The 24,284-nt window shown below is 41.2% G+C and overlaps 1 protein-coding gene across 17 annotated transcripts in view; it reads left to right on the top strand.

Moving 5' to 3' along the window:
* Positions 1-23,228, top strand: part of CTBP1 (C-terminal binding protein 1) — a 73,153-nt gene extending 49,925 nt beyond the window's left edge. For 10 of the 17 annotated variants that reach the window (XM_084844979.1, XM_084844987.1, XM_084844985.1 and 7 more), the window contains 7 exons: positions 5,574-5,718; positions 9,674-9,880; positions 10,553-10,767; positions 13,071-13,201; positions 14,538-14,665; positions 17,010-17,127; positions 18,198-23,228. In XM_084844979.1, coding sequence (XP_084701105.1) covers positions 5,574-5,718; positions 9,674-9,880; positions 10,553-10,767; positions 13,071-13,201; positions 14,538-14,665; positions 17,010-17,127; positions 18,198-18,384 — 1,131 coding nt within the window. In that variant the 3' untranslated portion in view covers positions 18,385-23,228. The remainder of the gene's footprint in view (positions 1-5,573; positions 5,719-9,673; positions 9,881-10,552; positions 10,768-13,070; positions 13,202-14,537; positions 14,666-17,009; positions 17,128-18,197) is intronic. The other 7 variants (XM_084844980.1, XM_084844993.1, XM_084844992.1 and 4 more) reach the window with 1 other exon arrangement.
* Positions 23,229-24,284: the final 1,056 nt, after the last annotated feature.

The raw sequence follows: 24,284 nt of genomic DNA, 5'->3' as shown, positions 1-24,284 counted from the left end.
CATGCAGTGGGAACCTCAAGGACCAACTCCTGTGATGTGTTCTGTCTGGGGCTTCCATTGGAGACCATTGCAGTGCTACAGCTATCTCCATTCTAAACCAAGGGACGCGCCTGGAAACATCGGTGTCGTAAATAAGAAATACACCAGTTATAAGAATTAATTTAAAGGTGACTTCCCTGCCACTGTAGCCCTGTGTATGTGTTCAGCCTGCTCATGTCAGGGCTAAAAGAGGGGCAGGTCAGAAGGGCCCTCCAACTCGGGTTCATGTGAACTCAGGTAGAACCCTCCACATGCTCAAGAACCCTGCCTTACCAGACCTTCCCCATCAGCTCCAGCGGACTGAGCTAGTGGAGATGGGGATGTCGGGGCCAGACCTTGTGTATATGCCATCACCCCCATGACTCTTTTAGCCTTCATGTGAGCAGGATGAACACTACATACAGCTTCTGTGCGGTTAGCAACTGTATACCTTTCCTCTCAAGTGCTCAATTGCTTCTCAAACATTATCTCTGTAATGATTACAACAACCTTTGAAGGTAGACCACCATTACTATCCCCAAGTTACATTTGGTAAGGGTGTGGCCAATAAGCTACAAATGTATCTGTAGTTGCTGGGGAAGCTGAATCATGACATCATATTAAGTCACCCTGTAGTTGGGCTGCAGTTTTCAGCTAACTTTAAAATAATTTTTTAATTAAATCTATAACAGCTAGAGCGATTATTCTTCTCTCTATAGGGTTAGATATAAATAGTTTGATGGAACCAAGGTAACATGGCAAAAACCATAATTGATCCCATTTGTCTCTCTTCATATTTCTGTGACATCTTTGATCCTTATAGAGATGCTTTTTTTTTTACTCTTTTCTAGAAGTAAAGAAGTTCTTGTCAGCAAGAGAAGCTCTTGTCAGACTATCACTTATTGGAACTGATGGGAAATTCTGCACTGATCTTAGATATCTTTGATATAAATTGACACCAGAATATATTTTTGGAACATAAAAACTTGTCTTGTCTTGATGCTGTTTGCATAGATAGTTTCCTCCAAGGATTGGTGGGATATGCAGGAATGCATATGGAATCCATGGATTTTTGTAGTTTGCTATAGTATTTCCTAATGTAATTGGTGAAATAATTGAGAGAATTAGATGGTAATGCTTTTGTGGGGGTAAAATTGAAAAGTCAATAGTACTAACAGTACCCCAAGAAAACATTTAATTACATAGGAAAAGGGTTGCATAAAGGATATTCATTACTCTATTTTCTGAAGACTATTCCTGTGTTAAACCTTGCATGAATACGTCAATTTTTAAGGTGCTTGCTTTCCTCTGTGTGTGTGTGTGTGTGTTACACACGCACAGATCATATTGCTGGTTATGTCTTCTTTTGCATTTTGGTTGACAATGTCTTTAACCAAAATGTCACTTTTGAAACTTTGCAGTACAATGAAAAATATGCTGCATAATTACAGTAGTCCCAACTACTGCTCTCCCCACTCCCTGCTATCCATCTAAGGCTTCCCCTGCCTGGCTTGACACTTGAAAGGGGCACTAAGGCTCAGCCAAATGTTCTACAGCTAACTTTTTCAGCTTGAAAGGAGGACTATCGTTTGGGAAGGTTTAACAAAATTTATCTTGCTCACCTTTGCTGCCTGTTCATGTTTCTGATGGCAGCAGTGACTGTGTTCTCTACTTCTGCTCTACACCATTTCTCCCTAGTTGATTCCCCCCCACCCTAAAAACATGACACCAGAAGACAGAAACCATTGTCTTCACTCTGAATTGTCTTTAAGATGTTATTGCATAGACCAAGCTTGCAGTGTGGAGTCATTATGAAGCTAAATTGGAGTGAGGGCAATGTTTTCTGCACTCACTGTGGCATCATGTGGGAACTAGTGGAAGGAAAAATTATTGCCAAGAAACAATTGGGAATGTAGGCATCACTGACAGTAAACTGCAGAAATACTTCACTTTTTTTTTTTTTTTTTGCAGGGCCCCCATGAAAAGTTACTGAGAGTCCTGTTTGCAGTCTACAGGTGGCAAAATTAAGGGCGGGGAAGCATTTTGGTTCAATTCTAGGAATAGATTATGCATGCACACGTGGGTGAAAAGATAGGTTGTTCTTTCTGCAAAATGCAAGTTTCAGTGAAACTGAATAATGGTCTTTGTAATGGTCTTCTAAGAGTCTTACAAAGAAAGAAATACTTAGTGCTTTGTTTTATCTTGCTGTTAAGTGGATTGGAGGGAATGAATTGAGCATTCACTCTGAAAACCCTTTGCTCTTTGGTGAGTTAACTTGGTGACAATTTCAGGATGACAGAGCAAATTGGCAGGTTGTCCGCAATTATTGCTGTCCTTGATCTGCGTCGGGGGGGCAGGCAATAATTCCAGCTGTACTTCCTTGAAAAAAGTGATTTTATTCTTCCCGTATTTAAATCAGCTCTACCTTTTTCTACTTCCTGAATTGGTGAGATGCAGAAGTAATGCATCAAGGAACTTGCTTCTTTAGGGCTGATCATGATATCCACTGCCTAGCATACTTAATTCTGAAATCTTGTGGTCTAGGTGGATCCTTGGTCTGATCCGTCAGGACTCCACTTATTAACAGGCCATGATGGTGGTGGAGTTGGAGGAGGAAGATGGGATCTGGGGTTGAGTTTCTGACATGACTGGGGATTATTATCGACTATTCACTGGGGCCCAGAGGGCAGGGCTTGTTAAGAGAAGTGGCAAAAGAGGGTTTAGCTGGGACCCCAGTGAGGGATACCTGACTTGGCAGTGAGAATGAGTAGTAAAGGAGAATCCATCTGCATTTGAGAAACTATAAGGTTGGGTGGGGTGGCTGAGGAATGGGCGCTTGGCCCAGGAGCATCAAGATCTGACTGGGGAAGGAGTGTTCCTTTTTTACTGAGCTAGTTAAAGCAGGGGTGAACAGACTTTAGGCTCGTGTTACCTACTTTATTTTTTTACTGGGATTCCCTGGTCCATCAACATGAACTGGTCACAAAACAATGGCTCAGGGGGCAGAGCCAGTCACAATAATCTCCTCCACCCATGAGCCATACACTGTTGTGACCTGCTTATACTCCACATCTGAGTTGCTACAAATGAGGAATTCACATATCAAATCCCAAAATGCACCATGTGAGCAGCATAAAGATGTAGTCAAAGGCAATCAGTTCATGTTCCCATTTTACAGGGAAGGAACACTGAGGCTGAGAGATAAGTAATTAACCCAAGGCCAGCACTGAATCCATAGCAGAGATTTATTTCTTGTTTTTAATGTACCATTTCTGTCATTTTTGTTAAGAACAAAGTTCTGTTTTGCAAGTAGGGAACAATGCATCTCAGAGACAGATAATTTTACCATTGATGAGGCTGAAATTTTAAGTCTGAGATTTATCAGGAAGTTACAGCAAATGAACCTTGCATCACAGAATGAACCAACTTAGCTTTTGCGGTGGGCACCTGGTCCAGAGCCCCCTGTTCACTTAAATTGCCAAATGTATACAGGAGGAACTGACATGATGCATTTTTGCCACCTTAAACAACATAAAGAAAATGGGTGTAAAGTGTGTGTAGATTTAGGATCACTATAATGAGTCCCCAAGTAAATGCACATAGGAGATCAGCCCATGACCGAACACTTTCTCAACACTGCTGCTTAAATGAGAAGACCAGGCTGCCATTCTGTGAGCACGTGCTTGGGGTTAAAGCCCATGGAATGCAGTGGGGCCTCCATCTGAAGAAACCAATCCATGCCTAAGACTGGGTTCTTAGAACTTCAAGCTTACTTTCAAGGACTTAGTGTTGTTTGCACAGCACAATTATCTTTCATTAAAAACAACAACAACAAAAAACCACCCTGGGATTTTCGTGTGTATGTCTAACCCTTTTAGAAGGTTGGACAGAAACGGCAAAACCTATAATCTCTGCCTTACAGTCAAATAGCATTTAGTCACTTTGAGAGGGAACAAAAAACAAGATTAGAACCAGAGGCAGAAATGAGGATAAGGGGGAATTTATATGAAAGCACAAAAGTAGAAATGATTTGTGATGCTTAAAGAAAGCTTTGCTGGGCATCCCCTCCAGAAACGCAATACAAAACTAACCCCAAAAGTTGGGAGGTGGGATTGGTGAGTAGTGGCGAGAAAAGACAGATTACAGAGCAAGACAACCTCTGTGTTCAGAAGATTGAGTTGGGGAGGATATCTGGAAAGAACTGGAGACTACCTTAGAGGTTCCTGTTCCTGCTTTATAGCACTCTTCTCACCTCCCCGATCAATGAGGATGTTCTGTAAAGGGTGAATGAATGTTCATGCTACACAGAGACATTCTGCTGATACCGGCAAGTAAAATGGACCTGAGAATGTGCAGTCTTCCCCATGGGGGAAGGAAGGTATTGCAAAACCCAGCAGTCCACTGCAAATAATCTACTAGTTGACCTGCAGATTGTAGTTGATGTTCTGCCTACCCTTGAGTTAGAGTGCCTAACATGAAATCTGTGTAATTATTAATTACTTTTCTAGCAAAAAGGTAGGCATGCAAATAAAAATGAATATTGCAGAACCCCGAATATGACGTGAACTTGCTACTTCTTCAAGGTTGACCTCATATTATGTGTATCTTAAACAGCCCATAAAGCCATTAGATCAAGTGTCTGAAATTAAAACGACCCTGAAGTTGAAATGGGGTTTGTTTGTTTTTTGAGAACAGTAGATTGTTAGGTGAGAGATAGGTTAGCGATCAGCAGGAGGAACTGCCTTTCCTGAGAAGAAAACACAGATGTTATTTGTGACTAATAATGATGGATACGTAAGAGATGACAGGTTTTTTGCAATAAGTCATTTCAAACAAACAGGCTGTGCCACCATTTGAATTGCACTAGGCACAACATAGGTGCTGCAAGCCTGTTTTCTGCCCTCTTGTTCTCTCATGTGGGGGTCACTCATGAGGTGGACGTCTGATCCTTGAAGTGAGGGTTGGAGCGCTAGTGGATTTGTACAACACAGTCAGAGCCAGTGGTGTACTACTGCTCTTGGTAACAAATTCAAGCTGCATGCCAGTGGGAGTCCTGAGTGCGTATTGATAACACCGAATCACTTAATGATGTTCTTGGAGGTTGCAGATACAGACATTACCATAACAATGGTTCCTCTGGTTTGGGTAACATGGGCTTAGTTGTTTCTGATGCTCTTCTGTTTGTTAAAGTTGGTGGGAGTAGAGGGGCCTCTGTACACTGTTTGGTTAGCTCAGGCAGAACCAGCAAAATGTAGTATTCGTACACAGCTCCCTTTGGAAACAAGCACACAGGTATGTGCTTAGGTCTCATGGACTTAGGCGTAACAGAAAGTGCGTTCAGGCACTAATTTACCACCATGCTACCACATCTCCACCTTATGTGTTAAATTCCTCCTTATCACTTGGCAGGTGACCGAACTATCACCAGCGCTGATCGTTTGGCCATTTGGCTAGTATTTGCTGGACTCTGTCACTTATACCAAGCAGTCCTAAGTTTTGGTTTGTCTGATTTTTGGAAAGAAAGTCAATTGAATTGCACATGTCTTGTTTTCCAGGTACTAAATGAAGCAGTGGGTGCCCTGATGTATCACACCATCACTTTAACTCGTGAAGATCTGGAGAAGTTTAAAGCACTTCGAATAATTGTTCGAATTGGAAGTGGTTTTGATAACATTGATATTAAATCTGCTGGGGATTTAGGTACTGCATTCATTCACATATTTGAAATTTTATGTCAAAATCTGGTAACCAAGACTTGGCATTACAGATTGCAGGCAAATCTTGCATTAACCTCACACGTAACATTGAAATGTTATTTTATTGAAGTTAATTCAATAAGTTCCATGTAAATATGTTAAGCTACTTGCAGCCCTCTCCACTGTAACCTTTGTTCCTCACACACAACAAAGCATCTGGCTACAGGCCTGAATTAAAGACTATAAAACACTTTGTAAGTTAAAAGCACCTTTCTTATGACAAAATTGCCAGTAAGTGTAGCACAGATGCATTGAAAATTTATTGTGTCGTCTTTGCAGTGCCACAGGCCAGGATTGTGTCTGCTCAAATTACAGCCTTGGAGCATTCTAGAAAGCTCAGGCAGATGAACGAAGAAGGCTCTGGCCCCTAGAGCAACTGCTCACATCCAGTTCCACTCTCCCCTCCAGATTTGCTTCCATGGCCCCTTCATTCCCCTGACCCATTCTCATTTTAGATTATGTGCAGGTAGGGGCTGCATATATATATATATATATATATATATATATACACACACATACACACACACACACACAGACACACACTTACTTACAACATTTATGTACCGATCCACATCTAAACAGATTCTGGAGCAGTGAACAATAAAAGATTTTAAAAATAAGAATAAAGCACCATGTTAAATTTGTTTTTTAAAAACAATACCAATAAAAACCATGGCTGGTCAATCAAGAAAAGCTCATTGAAATAAAGATGTTTTCAGGAGGTGTCTAACACAACACAGTGTTGGTGCCTGCCTGACCTCCAGAGGCAGGGAGTTCCACAGAAAGGGGGCCACCACACTGAAGGCTCTTCTCTGGGTGGACTCAGATAGGGCCATAGGGACATATGGAGCCACCAGGGGCATCCCATCTGATGACCTCAGTGACAGGTTGATAAGGGAGAAGGTGCTGTTGATAAGGGAGAATGTATCCTGGGCTAAAGTTGTTTAGGGCTTTATACACTACTACTAAAACAAACCTAGCTTGGTAGCGAATAGGCAGCCAGTGCAGTTTCTCATCAAAGGAGCTGCATGCTGAAAAGGGGCAGGTTCTGACAACAGCCGAGCTGCTGCATTCTGCACTAGCTCCAGCTTCTGGGGCAGCCTTAAGGGCAGCCCCACATAGAGCGCATTGCAGTAATCCAGTTTTGAGGTTACTAGTGCCTGTACCACTATGGCCAAGCTATCCCTATCCAGGAGAGGCCGTTAGCTGGCAAACCAGGCAAAGCTGGTAAAAGGCACTCCGAGCTGCCATGGCCACTTGGGCAGTGATGGATCTGGAGTACCCCCAGGCTGTGGACCTGATCTTCCAGAGGGAGCGCAACCCCATCCAGAACAGGCAGTGAGCCTGTCTCCTGGACCCGGGAACCACTCACCCACAGAGCTTCTGTCTAGCTAGGATTCAGCTTCAGTTTAATGGCCCTCATCCAGTCCATCACTGAGTCTAGGCACTGATTCAGGACGTGCACAGCCTCACCTGATTCGGATGCCGCAGGGAGATAGAGCTGTGTATTATCAGCATATTGATGGCCCTTGGCTCCAAATCCCTGAATGACCGCTCCCAGCGGCTTCATATAGATGTTGAACAACACTGGGAACAAGATGGTGCCCTGTGGAACCCCGTAGCTCGATTGCCAAGGGGCTGAAGAATGGTCACCCAAGGTTACTCTCCGAAATCGACCCCACAGGTAGGACCGGAACCACTGTAATGCAGTGCCTCTAGTGCCCATCCCACGGAGTCGATCCAGGAGGATACCATGGTCGATGGTATCAAAAGCCAATGAGAGATTGAACAGAATTAACAGGGAGGCTAGACCTTTTAATTATCTATCACCAATAGCTGTGTGGGCCAGAACATAGCTTAATTCATAAAGATACTGAAGAAGAGGGAAAGGTGATGGTTCGAGGTGGCCCCCAGGAGTTGTTCAGTGACACTCTGGAAACAGCAAGAGGGGAATGCACTGATGTGTCCCAAAACAAAAAAGAAATATTCTCAGGTGCCTGAAACAAATTTCATTATGCCCAACCTATTTTGGAAAGGACATTAGTTCCTCAGGGGCCACTTATCTTTTTCTAAACGTGTTGCCAAGAATCTTTCCAATGCTCCTTCTGTCTTAAAATGCTCATCATAAGCATTTTAAAACAGAAGAAGCACTGGAAGGATTCTTTGTGACGCATTTAGAGAAAGATAAGCAGCCCCTGAAGATGGAAAGTCCTTTCCGAAATGTGTTGGGCATAATAAAAGATTTTTCAGGCACCTGAAAAAGATTTCTCAGGCACTTCTTTTTCAGTGACACTCTGGAGACACCCAGAAAGAGGTTTAAGACATGCCAAAAGTCTAGTTGGAAAATCACACATTCCAATAGCCATACCTGGTTTGCCTGGGGCAACCAGGTCAATACAAGAAGCACAAAATAATAGTTTTATATGTGCAGGGTTATTTAGAATTTAATTTATTGCAACGACAGTGCAGAAAATACTTTGAAATCCTAGTTCTACAAGGATTTGAGTTAACTCCACTGGAGAGATCTGTTCCTGGGATTTATTATCTGTGTGCATGCACACTCTTATAATGACACCAATCATTCCAGAGGAAAAGCTACAAATAGAGACTAGAGAGTTGTATTTGTCCTACACCAACCAACCAACCAAATTGACTTCCGGTAATGGAAAGATCTTTTAAACTGAGCATAAACCAAACTATATGCAAGGGGAGAATCTAACTAGAATTCCGCTTGCGCAACCGCTTGCAGATCTTAGGTTTGCAAAGTGGTCTGCTAGCACCTGCACAACCACTTGCACAACAGAAAAAGGCAGTGGAGCTCTGCTAGCACAGCAATTTCATCCACTAGCGGTACACTGGATTTAAGCCATTTAGGGTGCAATCCTATGCATGTTTAGACAGAAACATTGGGCATGCTGGCAATTGTAGAACTTTTTTCTGTCTAAACATGCATAGAATTGCGCCCTTAGGCTCCAATCCTATACCTGTGTACCTGGGAGAAAGCCCTATTGAACCCAGTGGTATTTCCTTCTGCGTAGACATGTACAGGATTGTACAGTAAGTGATGTTAAATTTGTGCAACATCTATTTTTGATTTAACTCTGAAACTTCTGCTGTTCTAGCCATACAATTTCTGTGTTGTGCATAGAAATACAGTGCACAACTGAACATACTGGGTAGAAATCAAAAGCAGCCCTTATAGTCTATATTCCCTTTAAAAGGGATATCGAAGCTTTGTATACCATTGCAGTTTCTATGTATTCAGTGTTCCAGAATGCCAGTCTGGGCTCTGTGACTGTTTGAAAAGGCACGTTTTAATTATTGAGATGGCTTTTTCTGAGAGTGAAAATGTTGTGAAGCAAAGTAAAAATTGGAAAGTTAGGCACCAAGCAGACAGTTTGCATTACTGTGAAGTTAGAGGATGTCCATTTTGAAGCTAGCTCCATGTACTCATTTTAAATGTTTAAAGTATAAAGTTGTTTTGGTTAGGTAACGCTTTTAAAGTACATCTTGAGCACTCCTTAAATGTGTTTTTTAGTTTAACCATGAAGTGTTACTTTAAAGTAAAATGGAGTCCTTCTATCTTGATGAAGAACCTCATGCATAGATAATTGTATGCTGAGTTGGAGAGGGCAACAGAAGGTTAGATCCAGAACAAGTTAATTGCACCTGGGTCCCATTGAAATAAGTGTGAAAAGTTAATCATCCCCTTAATTGGTATGATCTTAGTGTAATTAACTTGCTCTGGATCCAGCCCAATCTATCTAGTGTTTCAACTGTAGTTGAATGTCCTTGGCTTTAAAACTATTTACTTCCTAGAGTTGCTTTTGAGGGAGGGTTGTAGGAGAGTTTATAATGAGATTGTATGAAATCTCACTCATGGCCCTTTATTATTTAAGGGATTGCAGTATGTAATGTTCCAGCTGCATCAGTAGAAGAGACAGCAGACTCCACAATGTGCCACATCTTGAACCTGTACAGACGAACCACCTGGCTTCATCAGGCCTTGCGAGAAGGCACACGAGTGCAGAGTGTGGAGCAGATCCGGGAAGTTGCTTCTGGAGCTGCAAGAATCAGAGGGGAGACCCTGGGCATTATCGGGTTAGGTATGCCAATTTAGAAGAATTATCAGATTTTGTTTCCTTCTAGGACTGAATTATGGGTGCTAGATATTGTCTTGTTGGCTCTTCTTCACAGAACAAGTTTGTTTTTAAGTTAAGCATATTCACTGGCATTTTGTCAAGATCCCTAATAAAATCAGTGGAAATGCATGATCTGTAGCAATTGTATTTCCAACACTTAAAATTGTACTCCCATTTTGATTAGAATAAAATTGATCAATATGAAGTTCCATCTGGTCAGCATTTCTGTTTATTTTTTCCAGTCTTCTCTCATCCAAGAGATTAATTACCATTGCATGCACAGCTTTAGGCAGCCTGGAGAAATCGTGATCAGTCTTAAATATGGTTTAGAGGAAACCATCTTCAAACCATGCTTTATGATCCCAGTTTGTTTCTCTAAACCATTTTTAAGATTTACCACAATTTCAAGCTTGGACATAATGATAAATCACAGTCAACTGAAAAGAAAAGTGAAAGCTTCTGATCTCCTTGTAGCCAGATCAGGGTCAGAGAGAAGAGGAGGAACGTGCAACCCCAAAGTTCTTACACGTTAAGCTAAACCATTGTTTAGCATTGCATCCAAAGCCGATCTATTTGTGGACAGTAGGTTGCTTTACATCTGCCTGATTACATTTCTGTGAAATACCTCTTTTTCAGGACGAGTTGGGCAAGCAGTTGCACTACGTGCAAAGGCCTTTGGCTTCAATGTCATTTTCTATGACCCGTACCTCTCCGATGGCATTGAACGTGCTCTTGGACTTCAGCGGGTGAGCACTCTGCAGGATCTGCTGTTTCACAGCGACTGCGTCACTCTCCACTGCAGCCTAAATGAACACAATCATCATCTTATCAATGACTTCACCATTAAACAGGTAAGTATCTATCAGATTAAATGAGAATAATAAGCAGCACTTATATAGCAATTTTTGTGTGTTTGAAGCACTTCATGGATATTATCTTAGAAATCCTTATAACAGCCCCACAAGGCAGGGCAGTAACATTATCCGCATGTTGCAGATATAGTTTTACTATCTGTCTCACAGGTGAAAATTTTGCCCTTCAAATATGTATATTCATACTAAGATCAATTTTGCCTGTTTTGTTTGTTAATAGGTTCTGCTTGGTGAGTAAACAATATATCCTGCTCTTGTGACTTACAGCAGTGATCTTTAGTTACCTGTGTACCTAAAGATCAAAAATTGCATGGTGCGAAAATTTCTGCACTTCGTAATTCAGAGAATATTTTTGTGTAATGAGTGGCTAGTGCCCCCTTGTGTTCAGTGGTAGCACTCACAAACTCAACCCACTCACCCCCACACTCATTTTGGGGGGAGACCACTTGTGAAGGATAGTACACAAAAGAAGGTTGGCTTTGACTGAAATATTTGCAAATTTGCCCAGAAATATTTGCAAATTGCCCAGAGTATTTAGAGCCATAACTTTACGATCTCAGAGAATCGGAAGCAAATCCTGACCAATGAAAATAACAATTTTCCATCTTTGTCCTGCAGATGGAGGACTGTCATATTCTAATAGCTGGATTATGCAGTAACTCCTCTGAGGTCTAATTATCTGACTATTCATCTGATAAAGCGGGCTCCAGTCTGGAAACTTCTGCCACAAGACCTTAAGGATCTCCTCTTCCTGTTTGGTCCTCTCTGAGAATTCCGTTCCATTGCTGAGGTCCTGTTTTCTGCCCCCTGCCATGCCAGAACATGTGTGGTGCTGGGTGGAAGCAAGAGGGGTTTTTTGGATGTGGAGCCCAGAATATGGAGTAGTTTCTAGGCTCCTCATTGCCCATTTTTAGACAAGGTATTTTGGCAGGCATTTTCAGGACATGTTGATTTTTAAATGGGACTGTGAACCCCTAGGGAACAGAACTACTAATATTCAGGGAAACTGAAAGGGGGCATAACGTGGTGATGCACGATGTCATGCCGCACTATGCGATTCCAAACGACAGCTCCCACGATGCACCTTATGCACCCTATTGTGCATGTGCAAAAACTCGTATGCATGGAATGAGAGTTCGTATTACAGGAGAATTGTCATCTGAGTTCACATGGATGAATTTGTTACTTTCCGAGTAAATAATGAGTTCATTCAGGGTAAGATCACCCTTCACTAGTTTCAACAAGCAATGAATCTCGGCATTAAAATCTGCCCATTTGTGGAATAATGTTAACATAATGTATGAGGTGAGTACATCTAGAAAGTACACTCAAATGTGTATTTATATTATGCAGAGAATCAAAAGAGATATAAAGGTAAAAGGATACATTGTCTTGCAAATTTATAAAATCCTAAGAAGTTCTTGGTGAAACAGGAAATCTGTTTAGCCTGTTACTGAAAGTTACAATTGTCTATGTCCTGAAAAATTTTCACTTCACTAAAGGTGGAATGTAAAGGTGTTTTCATAAGTTATTAATATGTTACTTATTATTTTTACATTGACTGCTTTGCTGTAATATGTTGTAAACTGAGAATGTTTCTATTATTCTCATATTGATATGTTATGGCAAGCAGAAAGTTACGGACTTGTATCAGTAAGCAAACACATTCTAACTGGTGCTTATAATTTCACACTATTCATTTTTAGTAATTTCTGCAAATTTACTTTTTAAAATAGTGCAATTGCTTGTGAAAGTTAGAGAAAACAGTATATGCATTTTCTCGAAGTTTTTCCTAGACAGGGCCATGGCAGTTCTTCAATGATTAATCCTTGAAGTTGTAGGCAGACTTCAATGCAATACATAGAACGTAAATTTAAAATCATGTTAACTAGATGGACAGTTTTTAAAGTCATTTTCTAAAAGGTTTCCCCAGCACCTACATGTTTCAAATACAAAAATGATTCCATTTAATACTCAGTGTTTCCTTCAGCTTAGTTCAGTTTACTCATAATAAAAGTGCAGTTTTGTCTGTTTGACCTAGACATTTATATTTTTGAAAGATTCAGTGGTGAGAAACTCACTTATAAAATACATTTTGTCATATTTTACAGTGTTTTGGAGGTGTTCCACTTTCTTAATGAAAATTTTACTTTATTTTGAAACAAGGTTGACATTTTCTGTGGACTTCTCTAATCATAGATGGTTCCTTCCAGCATAGAAGTCTGTCACAAGAATTTTATTTCATGGATTACTTTGTGCTTCATCCTTTTAACTTCCTGCAGATGCGACAAGGGGCCTTCCTTGTGAACACAGCTCGGGGAGGGCTTGTAGATGAAAAAGCACTTGCACAAGCCCTGAAGGAAGGCAGGATACGAGGGGCAGCCTTGGATGTACATGAGTCAGAACCTTTCAGGTGACTGTACTTCTTGACTAAGAAAAAAAATGAATGCCTGGTCCATCACAACAAAATGATCCCTGCTTAATAAGAATGCTTAACATGTACTTATATGGTCCTTCCTAAGAGTGTTCCATGTACCTTGCATAACCACTGAGCTCTTCCTATTGGAACAATACATCTCTGTGAGCTTCTGGATTAGTCAGGATAAACAGTGGCTTAGAGAAGAAAGAAAAATGTGTTCTCCATTGTTTATTAAAAAGAAAAAATAATGGAACAAATCAAGCACAGATATACACTTCTAATGACAAGGCCTTTGTATACTTTTGCAGCCACTGGTTTGGGTAGCAGCATGTTCAACTCACTGGCTGGTTCAGACATGGTGGCACAGTTCATCATGGGCTATTTAACACACAGTGATGTATGTGTGCAGCCACTCTTTTCCATATCCAGTCCCCACTCAGGGGTTGTCGTGTTGTGCAAACCCGGTGAACGTGGGTTATGCGAGAGTTAAACAACCCTCATGTAACTGTAGAACAGCCTGCCAGGTTCGCATGACACAACAACCCCTGAGCAGGGCCTGGATATGCAAAGTGGCACCCATTGGTGCCGAGGCTCATCATGGGCTAAATAAGCCACGTTGTCCGGACCGGGTCAGTCTCGCTTCTAGTCTTTGGGAAATCAGTGGTCCTACGAAACCCACCAAGGGATCAGGCATATTTCCAGGTAGAATCCACACCAGGCTGTCTGCATAGCACTTTTTCTATCTACATTCTGTTTGCTGTGGGCCATTCAGATACTAGCAGTATATCTGGATGTCATGTGTGGGGACATAACAGGCCCACACATGTGAAGACGACTGAAATGCAGTTTTCATGGATGCAGTCACCAGAGAGGTTGTGAGAAAAAGATTCTTTCATCCTCTTTCACTACCCTTGAGATTCTGCATGGAAAAATTTCTGTCAGGCCCTCTCATCCCAGTATAAAAACTCAAATGTTGTTGTTCTTGTTATCATTAGCTGCTATAGAGCACCAAGCAAGCTAATTTTGCAAACAAACTAATTTTGACTCTTTGGGCACACCACAACCACTGTGGATGCCATTTAAAAAAATTATTTTAATTTTACAAGGGGTAGCCTATGGCATGGGGGAATGGGCCCTGGACCTCCTGAAGTCTCCCACCCCTGGTGTAAAGCTTGAGTGGTCCATTAGCACACCATGGGCAGAAGTCAGTGCTCTAAATTCTCAGGAAACAAGAGTGCCGTTCACTTTTCATTGTACACGCTTATTTTTAATACATGCACAAAAGCCTCTGTTCAGGAAGATGCAATGCCTTCTTTGTCTTTTCCCTCAGCTTTAGTCAGGGTCCTCTGAAGGATGCACCAAATCTGATCTGTACTCCACATGCTGCCTGGTACAGTGAACAAGCCTCGATAGAGATGCGGGAGGAAGCAGCACGGGAGATCCGGAGAGCTATCACAGGTGCCAGCCACGTTGTCTTAAATGTTTTTCAATGGCCTGTTTTGCACACAACACCAATTACTAGATTAAGCAACCCAGGAATTGGTGTGGCTACATGGGAATGAGCAAGTGCGTGCACTACCTCCTCCCTGCTCGCCACTTCCACTTTGAATCAGCTTCCCAAAAGAACTGAGGAATGCCCTGTTCCTGGGTTGCTGGCATGAAATGTGAACCTGGCATTTTGGATTGCTTAGGATTAACAACCCAGAGTTTTAACCCAACAACAAACCATGGGTTAAAACTCTGGGTTGTTAAACACTAAACAACCCAGGGTGCTGAGTTTGCATATCATGACAGCAACCCAAGAATGGCATTCCAGGGTTGTTTCAGAAAGCAGAAGTGGGTGGGACTCTCACAAACAACCCAAGGTTTGTTAACCATGGGTTGTTTGATCGTGCAAACTTGGCCACTGACTGTTTTGTTGGCTCAATAAACAATGCTGATTCTTAGACTGTCAGCAGTACAGGGAGCGCTAAACTAGCTTAGAATAATGTCTACTAAAGTACAGCGCTACTAAATGTTGGCAATGAAGTACAATTCTAATGGGCAAAGTGATATTCAATCTGCATCCTTTTTATCATCTCATTTCCTCTTCCCAAATCATGTTTGTTCTTTCTTGGAAAGTGAGGACAAAAGGTGGCTTTGCCCTCCTGTGACTTTATGACTGAACCTATTTGGGAATCAAGGGCTCCCACGTCAAGGACTCTAGCAACCCAATGGGGTCATCCCATGAAGCTGAGTGATGGGAGAGTCAAGACAGATAAAAGAAAGCACTTCTTCACACAGCATGTATTTAAGCGATGGAATTCACTAACACAAGATGTTGTAATGGCCACCAAGTTTGACGGCTTTAGATAAATTCATGGAGGACAAGGGTATCAATGATGGCTATGTATGCTCTCCAGTGTCAGAAGCAGTATGTTTCTTAATACCAGTTGCTAGGGAACATGAATGGGAGCATGCTATTGCGCTCATCTCATGCCCTGCTGATGGGCTTCCCAGAGACATCTGATTGGCCACGTTAGGGACAGAATGCTGGACTAGATAAGCCTTTGGTCTGATACAGCATGGTGGTTCTTACGTTCTTAATGGACTACACTCCACACATGGTTTGCAATATGAATGGTGGTTGTATAACAAGGAAAAAGTCAATTTGTCCAGTTTCTTTATGATTTTTCATTGGTCCTTTGGTCCCTTACTAGTTAGATTATAACTTTCTTCATGGTGAAACTATTTTTGTAGTTTTTCTTAGATTGTCATTGATGGTTAACTGCCAGTCAGTTTCAAGGGATGAAATAGGGAGCGAGATAAGATTATTGTCATCAAACAACTACTATTAATTTCAGCACGAAACATAATTCAGGTATTTACTTGTGTACACATCCTGGCTTGTGAAGGAAAGGGATTGTAGTCCAGCAGATGTTCTCCTCATGGAAGCCTCCTGGACCACTTCCCACTTTGTTCTAGAGGGTCCTCCAGCCATTTGAAGCAGAATTTCAGGAGTCTGCAGGGGGAGGGGGAATCTCCAAAAATCATCAATTTTTAATTCGCCCCTGTTTTTTTCCAGTGCTGCTTCCATCTTTTTTTCTTAATGCAGCAAGTCCAGCATTTTTGAGGACAGAGAAGTAGCATAATCTCCATAGATGTGCTACTTTTGCCTCTTTTTAAAGAGGCATGATTTTGACATGGGCAGTGATGTATCAGACGGGTGAACCTGTCACAGCTCAGCACATATTCACTAAAACGTTTTGGCGGGCACCATTTTATAACCCGGTTAGGTTGTTTACCTGATCTTTTAATTGGCAGTAAAACGCTTTTCCGGCTACATTTTAAAAATTTGTTTAAAAAATATCAGCAAAATACTGCTTAAATAAAAGAATGTGTTGTGGCATTATAACACTATAGTGTTAATTTTATTAAAGGGGGGAAAAAAACCCTTTCCAGTCACTACCAGTTTAGCCACATGTTTAGTTAAGAGAAAAACAATTCCAGTCAGTACTTCTGATGCAAAACAAATGTTCATCACTTTGGGATTTTTAAAAAATTCATGGTAGTAAGAGGCAATTGCCTTTAAAATGTTATACCGAGCATTCCCACCTCTGAATGACAGGAAAAGATGACAAATTTTAGAAAAAAATCTGAAATGTGTAGAAGAAGACGACACATGTTGGTGATGATGGTGTCAACTGTGGCTAAAGAGCACTGGCCATGTTTATATCATGCATTTCTGTCTGTATGTGCTTCTTTTTTTAATTTAGCATTTGTTGCGCATACTGAGTTTACTTATGCTATATGTGTCTACTAGGTCGTATTCCAGACAGCCTGAAAAACTGTGTCAACAAAGAACATTTGACTGCAGCGACACATTGGGCCAGCATGGATCCAGGAGTTGTCCATCCAGAGCTTAATGGTGCTGCGTACAGGTAAGTGAGAATGTAGCAGCAGCAGTTTCCATTGCCTGCTATTTAATCTGGCCCCATCTACACAGGGAATTTACTCTGGTTCTACTGTGCCTCACAGGCGATCATGGCAGATGACATAACCCCCGCTCCACATCAATTGTGCATTTTTCTGTCCAAAAAGCCACTTTGCAAAGTCGTTTTGCCCTGGACTTTCCCGTCACAGTGGCCTTGGTGCGGTTTGGGAGTCTGCATGACCTCACTTGACTTTGGTGTGGGTGGGGGAAGCAGCATTGATAGGTGGGAGGGAAAGTTGTGTCATGAAAGGGTGGACACGAGGAGAGGTGCTGGCTAAACATGTCTACTCGGAAGTAACTCATTCTCTTCCATTGCACTTCACCGAGCACATGAGTGAGGAGAGGGGTGGGAGCAAGCCTGTTGTTTTAAACCTCCGCCCTTACCGAAGAGTGAAGGTACGCAGGACTGCAATGATTTTAAAAGCTGCTCACCCCCAAATGACCCTTATTCCCTCCGAGAAAGGGTGGACATGAGGAGAAGTGTTGACTAAACATGTCTACCCAGAAGTAAGTCATTGTCTTCCATTGTATTTCACTGAGCATGGGAGTGAGCAGAGGGGCAGGGAGCAGGCCTCTGCTCATTTGCTGCCCCTGCACCTACGTAGTTGATGACGTTCAGTTCTACTCGAACTCAACCCCCAACTAATGCAGTTTCAGGTGGTGTTTGCCCCATGAAAGCAGGTTTTAAAAAAGGGTATACACCGCTTTTCTGGCTACATTTGTCATGAGAGGAACAAACCCGGTTTCATGAAAATCTGGATTTAAATGGAATCGCATCAGAAAGCATCTCCGTTTAAGATGGGGCCTCTGTCACTGAAAACAGTTCTCAGCTTTCTGGGGTTCTCTTTTGCCCACTGAAAACAACTTCACCGTGTATCCATCAACATACTGACAGTGAGCTAGTATCATGAAGTGTAATCTCAGGATGAAGATTTGTTGAAATTGTTGTTAACACGTTTCAATTAAAATACTGAGGAATCAAAAGATTTGACGCATGTCCTCCTTTCCCTCTCTCAGCAGGTATCCTCCCGGTGTTGTGAGTGTGGCTCCGCCTGGCATTCCCACAGCGGTAGAAGGAATAGTCCCCAATGCGATGTCGTTATCGCATGGGCTCCCCCCCGTTGCCCACCCTCCCCATGCTCCTTCCCCCGGCCAAACAGTCAAACCAGAAGCTGATAGAGACCACCCAAGTGACCAATTGTAGCCTAAGAGAACATCATTCCCAACATTGGCGGTTGCAGCTTTGGAAGGTGTGTGGAAAATCAATTGGACTTTGAATAGATGCAAAACCACGAACATACGGAGGAGGCCATATATGTTTTAGAAACTGGTCCAATATGCAGTATAATGAGAAACGGTGGGAGATGGAAAGAAGATTTGAAAACTTTATTCCTCCATATAAAATGTAGTTTGTCCCTGTCCAGTGAACTGATTCACTGTTTCTGTGTCCTATGGGTTCTTTGTTAAGCCAGAGAAGTTAGTAGTTAATTATATCATGAATGTACTTGTCTGTGTACAGTTTTTAGAACATTAACAAGGGTTTGTTTGCTTAGTTGTCAACAAGAACAAAAAACATAAGGGAGGCATTCGACAAACCAGTTTTGAGATTTGAGATCCTTTGTTTTATATGTTTAAAAATGCCCAAAAATGAGGCAGTTGGTGAACTTCTCAGGACAACGATTTTTCCCATTTTTCTTTCTATGCCACACAGTGCATTGTTTTTTCTACCTTCTTGTCTTATTTTTTAGAATAATTTAATAAAATAAAAACAGTTTATCCTAATTTTGGCACAAATTTCCCTTATTTCAGAATGAAGACATTTCAAAGAGATTTTGAGGTGCAAATAAAGGTTTTGTATAAACAAGCATCATGCTTTTTGTCACCAGTTAAAGTATATATTATTGGTGGGATGCAGAGAGAGAGAGATTGAAAGGGGCACTAGACTACTGAAAAGTAGCAGCATTTCATTGCCTACATGGATTCCTTCCTGGTAATGTGGTAGGCTAGCAATATTTTGGGTTAAAATCATGTTTGTGACTGTATCCATTTGTAAGAATTATTTTAAAGAAATAAAAATTCCAAACAAATATCGTGCGCACCCTATTGTTTAATTTCTGGTAACTGTTCAGCTTTTATTAGAATTCATAGATACTCCATGTTTAGGTTTCTTTTGCTCTCCATTGTTGCAATACTCTCTTAGAAGAAAAACAACACAGAAGCAGTTATTTCCAATACAATATTTTACAGAGTGGATAATTGGAAATAATGTATTGGAAAAAAATGTTTATTTTATTTTCTTCTCTGTTGTACCTGAAGATAATTCAATGTTGCTTCTGAAAGTACATCAACCAGTTATAGAATAGTTGCCATTTTTATACTTCCCATTGAAGATATTGCAAGGACACTGCAAACATATAAAACAATAATGATAATAATGAAAGATGGTAATAAACATCTTTCTGCAAATATTACAAAACTAGTTTGATTAAGAATAGATGGAATAAAGATGGAACACAGTCTTAACTTACTGGCACCAGTGGGGACTGTTGCGCTGATTTCATTGGTTCTAAAATTGAACCTTCTGTTTCTTAGATATACTGACAATAGTATAACATCTGCATTTTAAAAGATTAGGGTGGATGCTTCTTTAAAATCTAAAATCTCCTTCCTGTCCCCTTCCTTGCCTCATTTGGCCAGTAAAGCAAATGATGGTGAAATATAATCCTGATTAAAGACTTGGTCTGCAGTTTACATCACAATCTTCTGTTGTGTGTGTTTGGAAAATATTCTTTTGATGCCTATAAACCATCATTTTTCTCTCTTCTTATTCTTAGACTTTTATTACCTTCCCATCTTGAGAGTAAATCATGGCCTCCTCAATTGTTTGTATTCTGTAATTCTGACACTCCTTTTCATAACCGCTTGCCATCCCTCGGCCAAATTATTTGGATCTCAGACAATCCTTTTATATATGTTCCTTCCCTTAGACTGGAACTGGACTAACTTCTTCTGCTTTTGAAAATTTTAGCTGTTTTAAGTGTATGATAATATGAGAAGAGCCCTGCTGGATCAGATCAAGGTTCCACCTAGTTCAGCATTCTGTTTCCCACAGTAGCCTAACAGAAAGCCCACAAAGAGGATATGAGGGTAATAGTCCTCGCCTTTTATGACTCCCCAGCAGCTGGTACTAAAGGGCATATTGCCTCTGAAACTTAGAGGCTGCATATAGCCATAATGACTAGCAGATACTAAAAGATTTTTCCTCCATGAATTTGTCTACCCACCTTTTAAAGGCACCCAAGCTAGCCTGGTAGCCAACATCACAACTTGTGGTAATGAATGCCATCAATTACGTACGTGTTCCCTTTGTCTGTTGTAAATCACCCACCGTTCAACTTCATTGGATGATGAGGAGTTTTAGTGTTATATGAGGAGAAAAACATTTCCCTCTTGGTTTCTCCACACCATGCATAATTTTATAAATCTGTTGCCTTTTTTCTGAATTAAAAAGCCCCAGTCACTGTAGCCTTTCCTCATAGGGGAGTTGCTTCCCCCCCCCCCCCAATCATTTTGGTCACCCTTTACCTGTTCCAGCCCTCCAGTATCCTTTCCGAGACTTGGCAACCAAAACTGTACACAGTATTCCAAGTGTGGCTACAGCATTCCAAGTGTGGCTGCACCACTGACTTGTATTAGGTAGCGAACAATATTGGCAGTCTTTATTTTTGGTCCCTTTCCTTATTATCCATAGCATGGAATTCTCCTTTTAATCATTTAAATTTAGACTTGTGAAACTGTTCTTCAGGTTTCTGTGGGCCACATCTGTGAATGAACTTCAATTATGCTCCACATATCTGAGAGTCTGTCTGATTACCACTTCCTGAACTGGTTTGCCAGTGTGGGTGGGAGGTGTGATATCTGAAAGCTAGGAAGTATTATACACTGTTTGCTGCAATCTTTCATCTGCTGGAGCCTCACAAATGCCTCTTTTCCTAGGGAAAGAACATTGTTTTCACATTTGGGGGAGCCCTCAGGGCCTTTGTGACAGCAGCAGCCATTATGCTGCTGCCAACCCGCCCTCCTCCTGCCCACATATTTTAGATCTATTTGCATATCTAGCAAAGAACATACTTCACACCAAAGAAAGGGGGCAAAGGCTGCCTTATTTATCAAACCTAGGAGGAAAGAGTTGAGACAATGTAAACACTGGAAACACAACCAAGTAATCGTGCCAAGCTTGGGGTAACAGACACACATATTCCATGGTCTGAGGCAAATAAAATTGTCCAAGAGACCATGCCGATATATTAACATATAGGGAACAGGAGGCTTGGCTTCTTGGAAATCTTACAAAATGGTTTGCTTCTCCCAAACTGCCAGTGTTATGAACCACTGCTGGGGTATTTTGGACCTGTAATGGGCCCCAATATTTACCTTATATGGTTTTTCCCTTAATGGCAGCCTAAAATAATTTTAAATAAAAATAAGTTGAATACATAAATAAATAAAACACTGATGAAACTGGTGCCAGTTTGTAGAGATCACCTTCCTGTGTCACAAAATATCCAATGTGGCTATTTTACACTGGGCTAACCCTAAATCAGCCTACATAAGGTTGGGATAAGTGCACCTCCCTCTTCTAACTTACATAGGAAGCCTTACTTTACACTGATGGGCGAAGTGCACTATCTTCTGAAATGTACAGATGTAACATCTAATTTCAGTTTGGAAATACTTGAATTCAAAAGCTATAAATTATTATAATAAAGATGAAGCTTTAAAAAAAAAACCTAAATTGCCTAAATTCAATTTAATTTTTCATATCAGGCTCCAAACTCCTATACATGGAGTTTACTCACAGCCTGTAGGGTCTACAGTAAGGAGTCACCTATCCCAAGGCAATGTTTCTGTATACTTCCACCATTTAGTAGTCACGTCACTAGCATAGCCACAAGGACTGAAGGGAAAATGGAAAGGCGACAGCTGAGGAAAAGATGCAGATGGGGCACCTGACAGAGGGGAGGGCCCCAAGTAGACAATACCCACACACTTCTCAAGACAACTTTGGGGCATGTACAGGCTCTGAGGTTTGCTCCTTTCTACATTTTAATGGCTTGTCTGTTTCATTTCATAGGATCAAATGGCTCCTGAGAATTTGTTAGTAATCTCAAGCTATTATCCATCATATGTGTTACATCTGGTGTAGTGGCTGCTGAAACACTGCTCCTCTGTGGTTGGATTCTCATGTTACACAGGGTAAAAGTGCTGATCATAGCAGCCACCCAAATTATGTGCCTCTTCCCATCTAGTGCTTCCATCATGATGAAATAAAGCCAAGGAAGGGTGCTAAAAAGCATTTTCAGATTGTCAGAAGCATAATAAACCGAAAGCAAAAGACAATCTGAAATGGGAGTTTGAACTGTTGCATCATCACCACTGTGGCATGACTTCTCGCATACCAAAGTCAAAAGCATTACGTACAGTAATATGTCCTGCTCAAGGCAATGAGTTATTGGTAGGAGTCATATTTGGCCATATGCAAGTACATAAATATTTTATTCAAGTATATGTTAAGGATCTGAAGTCATTAATATTGTTTCAGAGGAGCATGAAATGTATTCATCATGTTAAAAAAAAATCATGGTTTTATTTCAGTCTGTTTATAGGAGTTTCTGGGCCTGATTCATAAATTGTATCAACAACTTAATATTAGAGACGTGAGGTTTTCCCCAATTAGACTTTTTTGATTTGATTTGATTTGATTTGTATCCAGGAATGTGCCAGTCTAAGCTGAGGAACTGGAAGGCTGCAAGATGGCCTGGGGCACAGAGTGAAAGAAGCACATGCCCACCGGCTGGGCTAGCCAACGAGACAGCAGGAACTGATGTCTTAAGCAGCATCAGGGTGTTGGTGGTCCATCAGTGTGCATGGCACTTTAAAAAGTACAAAGGGACGGGTTCATGTCTTGAGGAGCATCTCAAATTAGATGCAAGGGAAACAACTCGGTGTAATCAGTTACAACCAAAGTTTATTCCAGTATTCTGTATAGTGTGGCAGGTTTCTTACTGAAATAAATGTGTGTGTGTTTTTTTTTAAATCCTTAACTTTTGCTGGAAGGTACCACATATTTTTTATATTTCTGTTCAGAGGCACAAAGGTAGACTGGTAAAGTGATTATCTGAAACTACCACTAGGTGGCAAAAAAATACTGTATTCATGCATTATATCAGTGCTGAGATTTGTATTACAAAACCATATGATCTGGGGGTGCAGCACCAATCTGATTAGAATCACTTATTAATGATCAACATTTTACATGTTTAGATGCTGAGACAAAATAGCAAAATTATTAGGGCAAAGTAGCAGAATTATTGTTACAAACCATCAGCCACCAGGCATAACATTCACAAGCTTTTCTTTTGTCCTGATTTTGTCCTGGAAACCACATGGATGTTTCCGCTTTATCCAGAACTGCAGGGCAGCCTTGCAACATACTTTCTAGTGTCTGGCCTAACTGTAGACTTACAGAAACACTCTTGTCACGTTATTCGAAACAGACACAGTATCTGTCCATTTGTGTTATTTTTTCTCACTCTCATCTTTCAGTCTTGAAACATTTTGCTTCTTTCACATTTAACATAACAGTTATTAAGGAGCAGACCTTCCATAGTTTTCATTGCTGTAATAAATAGTTCAGTATGGTAACCACTGTTCAATCAAAAAGTACTATGTAAGACTTGTGATAGTAAGCACAGCAATCCTGATGGAACTGCGTTAAAGAAGACCTATTCTTGGCATAGGTAGTATACGAAGGGTACGGGGCAAGAACACCAGGGTGGGCCTGCTCTTGTTACACTCCAGTCCAGGGAGAGATGAACAAGTCAACCCTTATTTGTCCAGAACCACTCCAGCAGGTGAAGCAGAGGCCTAACAGGAGCACAACCGTAACAGCACTCCAGCTCAGCTGCCCTGGAGTCCGTCTCTTTCCCCTGTTTTCCCTGAGTTCCATCTGGATTTTATTTAAATGGACAAAACATATTTTAAAAAAGGTAAAGGTGTCCCCAACCAGTCATGTCCGACTCTAGGGTGTGGTGCTCATCTCCA

This window comes from Heloderma suspectum, chromosome 3 (assembly GCF_057233095.1).
Source record: "Heloderma suspectum isolate Gila_16-S chromosome 3, 16-S_ref, whole genome shotgun sequence".
NCBI lineage: Eukaryota > Metazoa > Chordata > Lepidosauria > Squamata > Helodermatidae > Heloderma > Heloderma suspectum.
The sequence above is the reverse complement of the archived record's forward strand: the minus strand, read 5'-3'. Positions and strand labels throughout refer to the sequence as shown.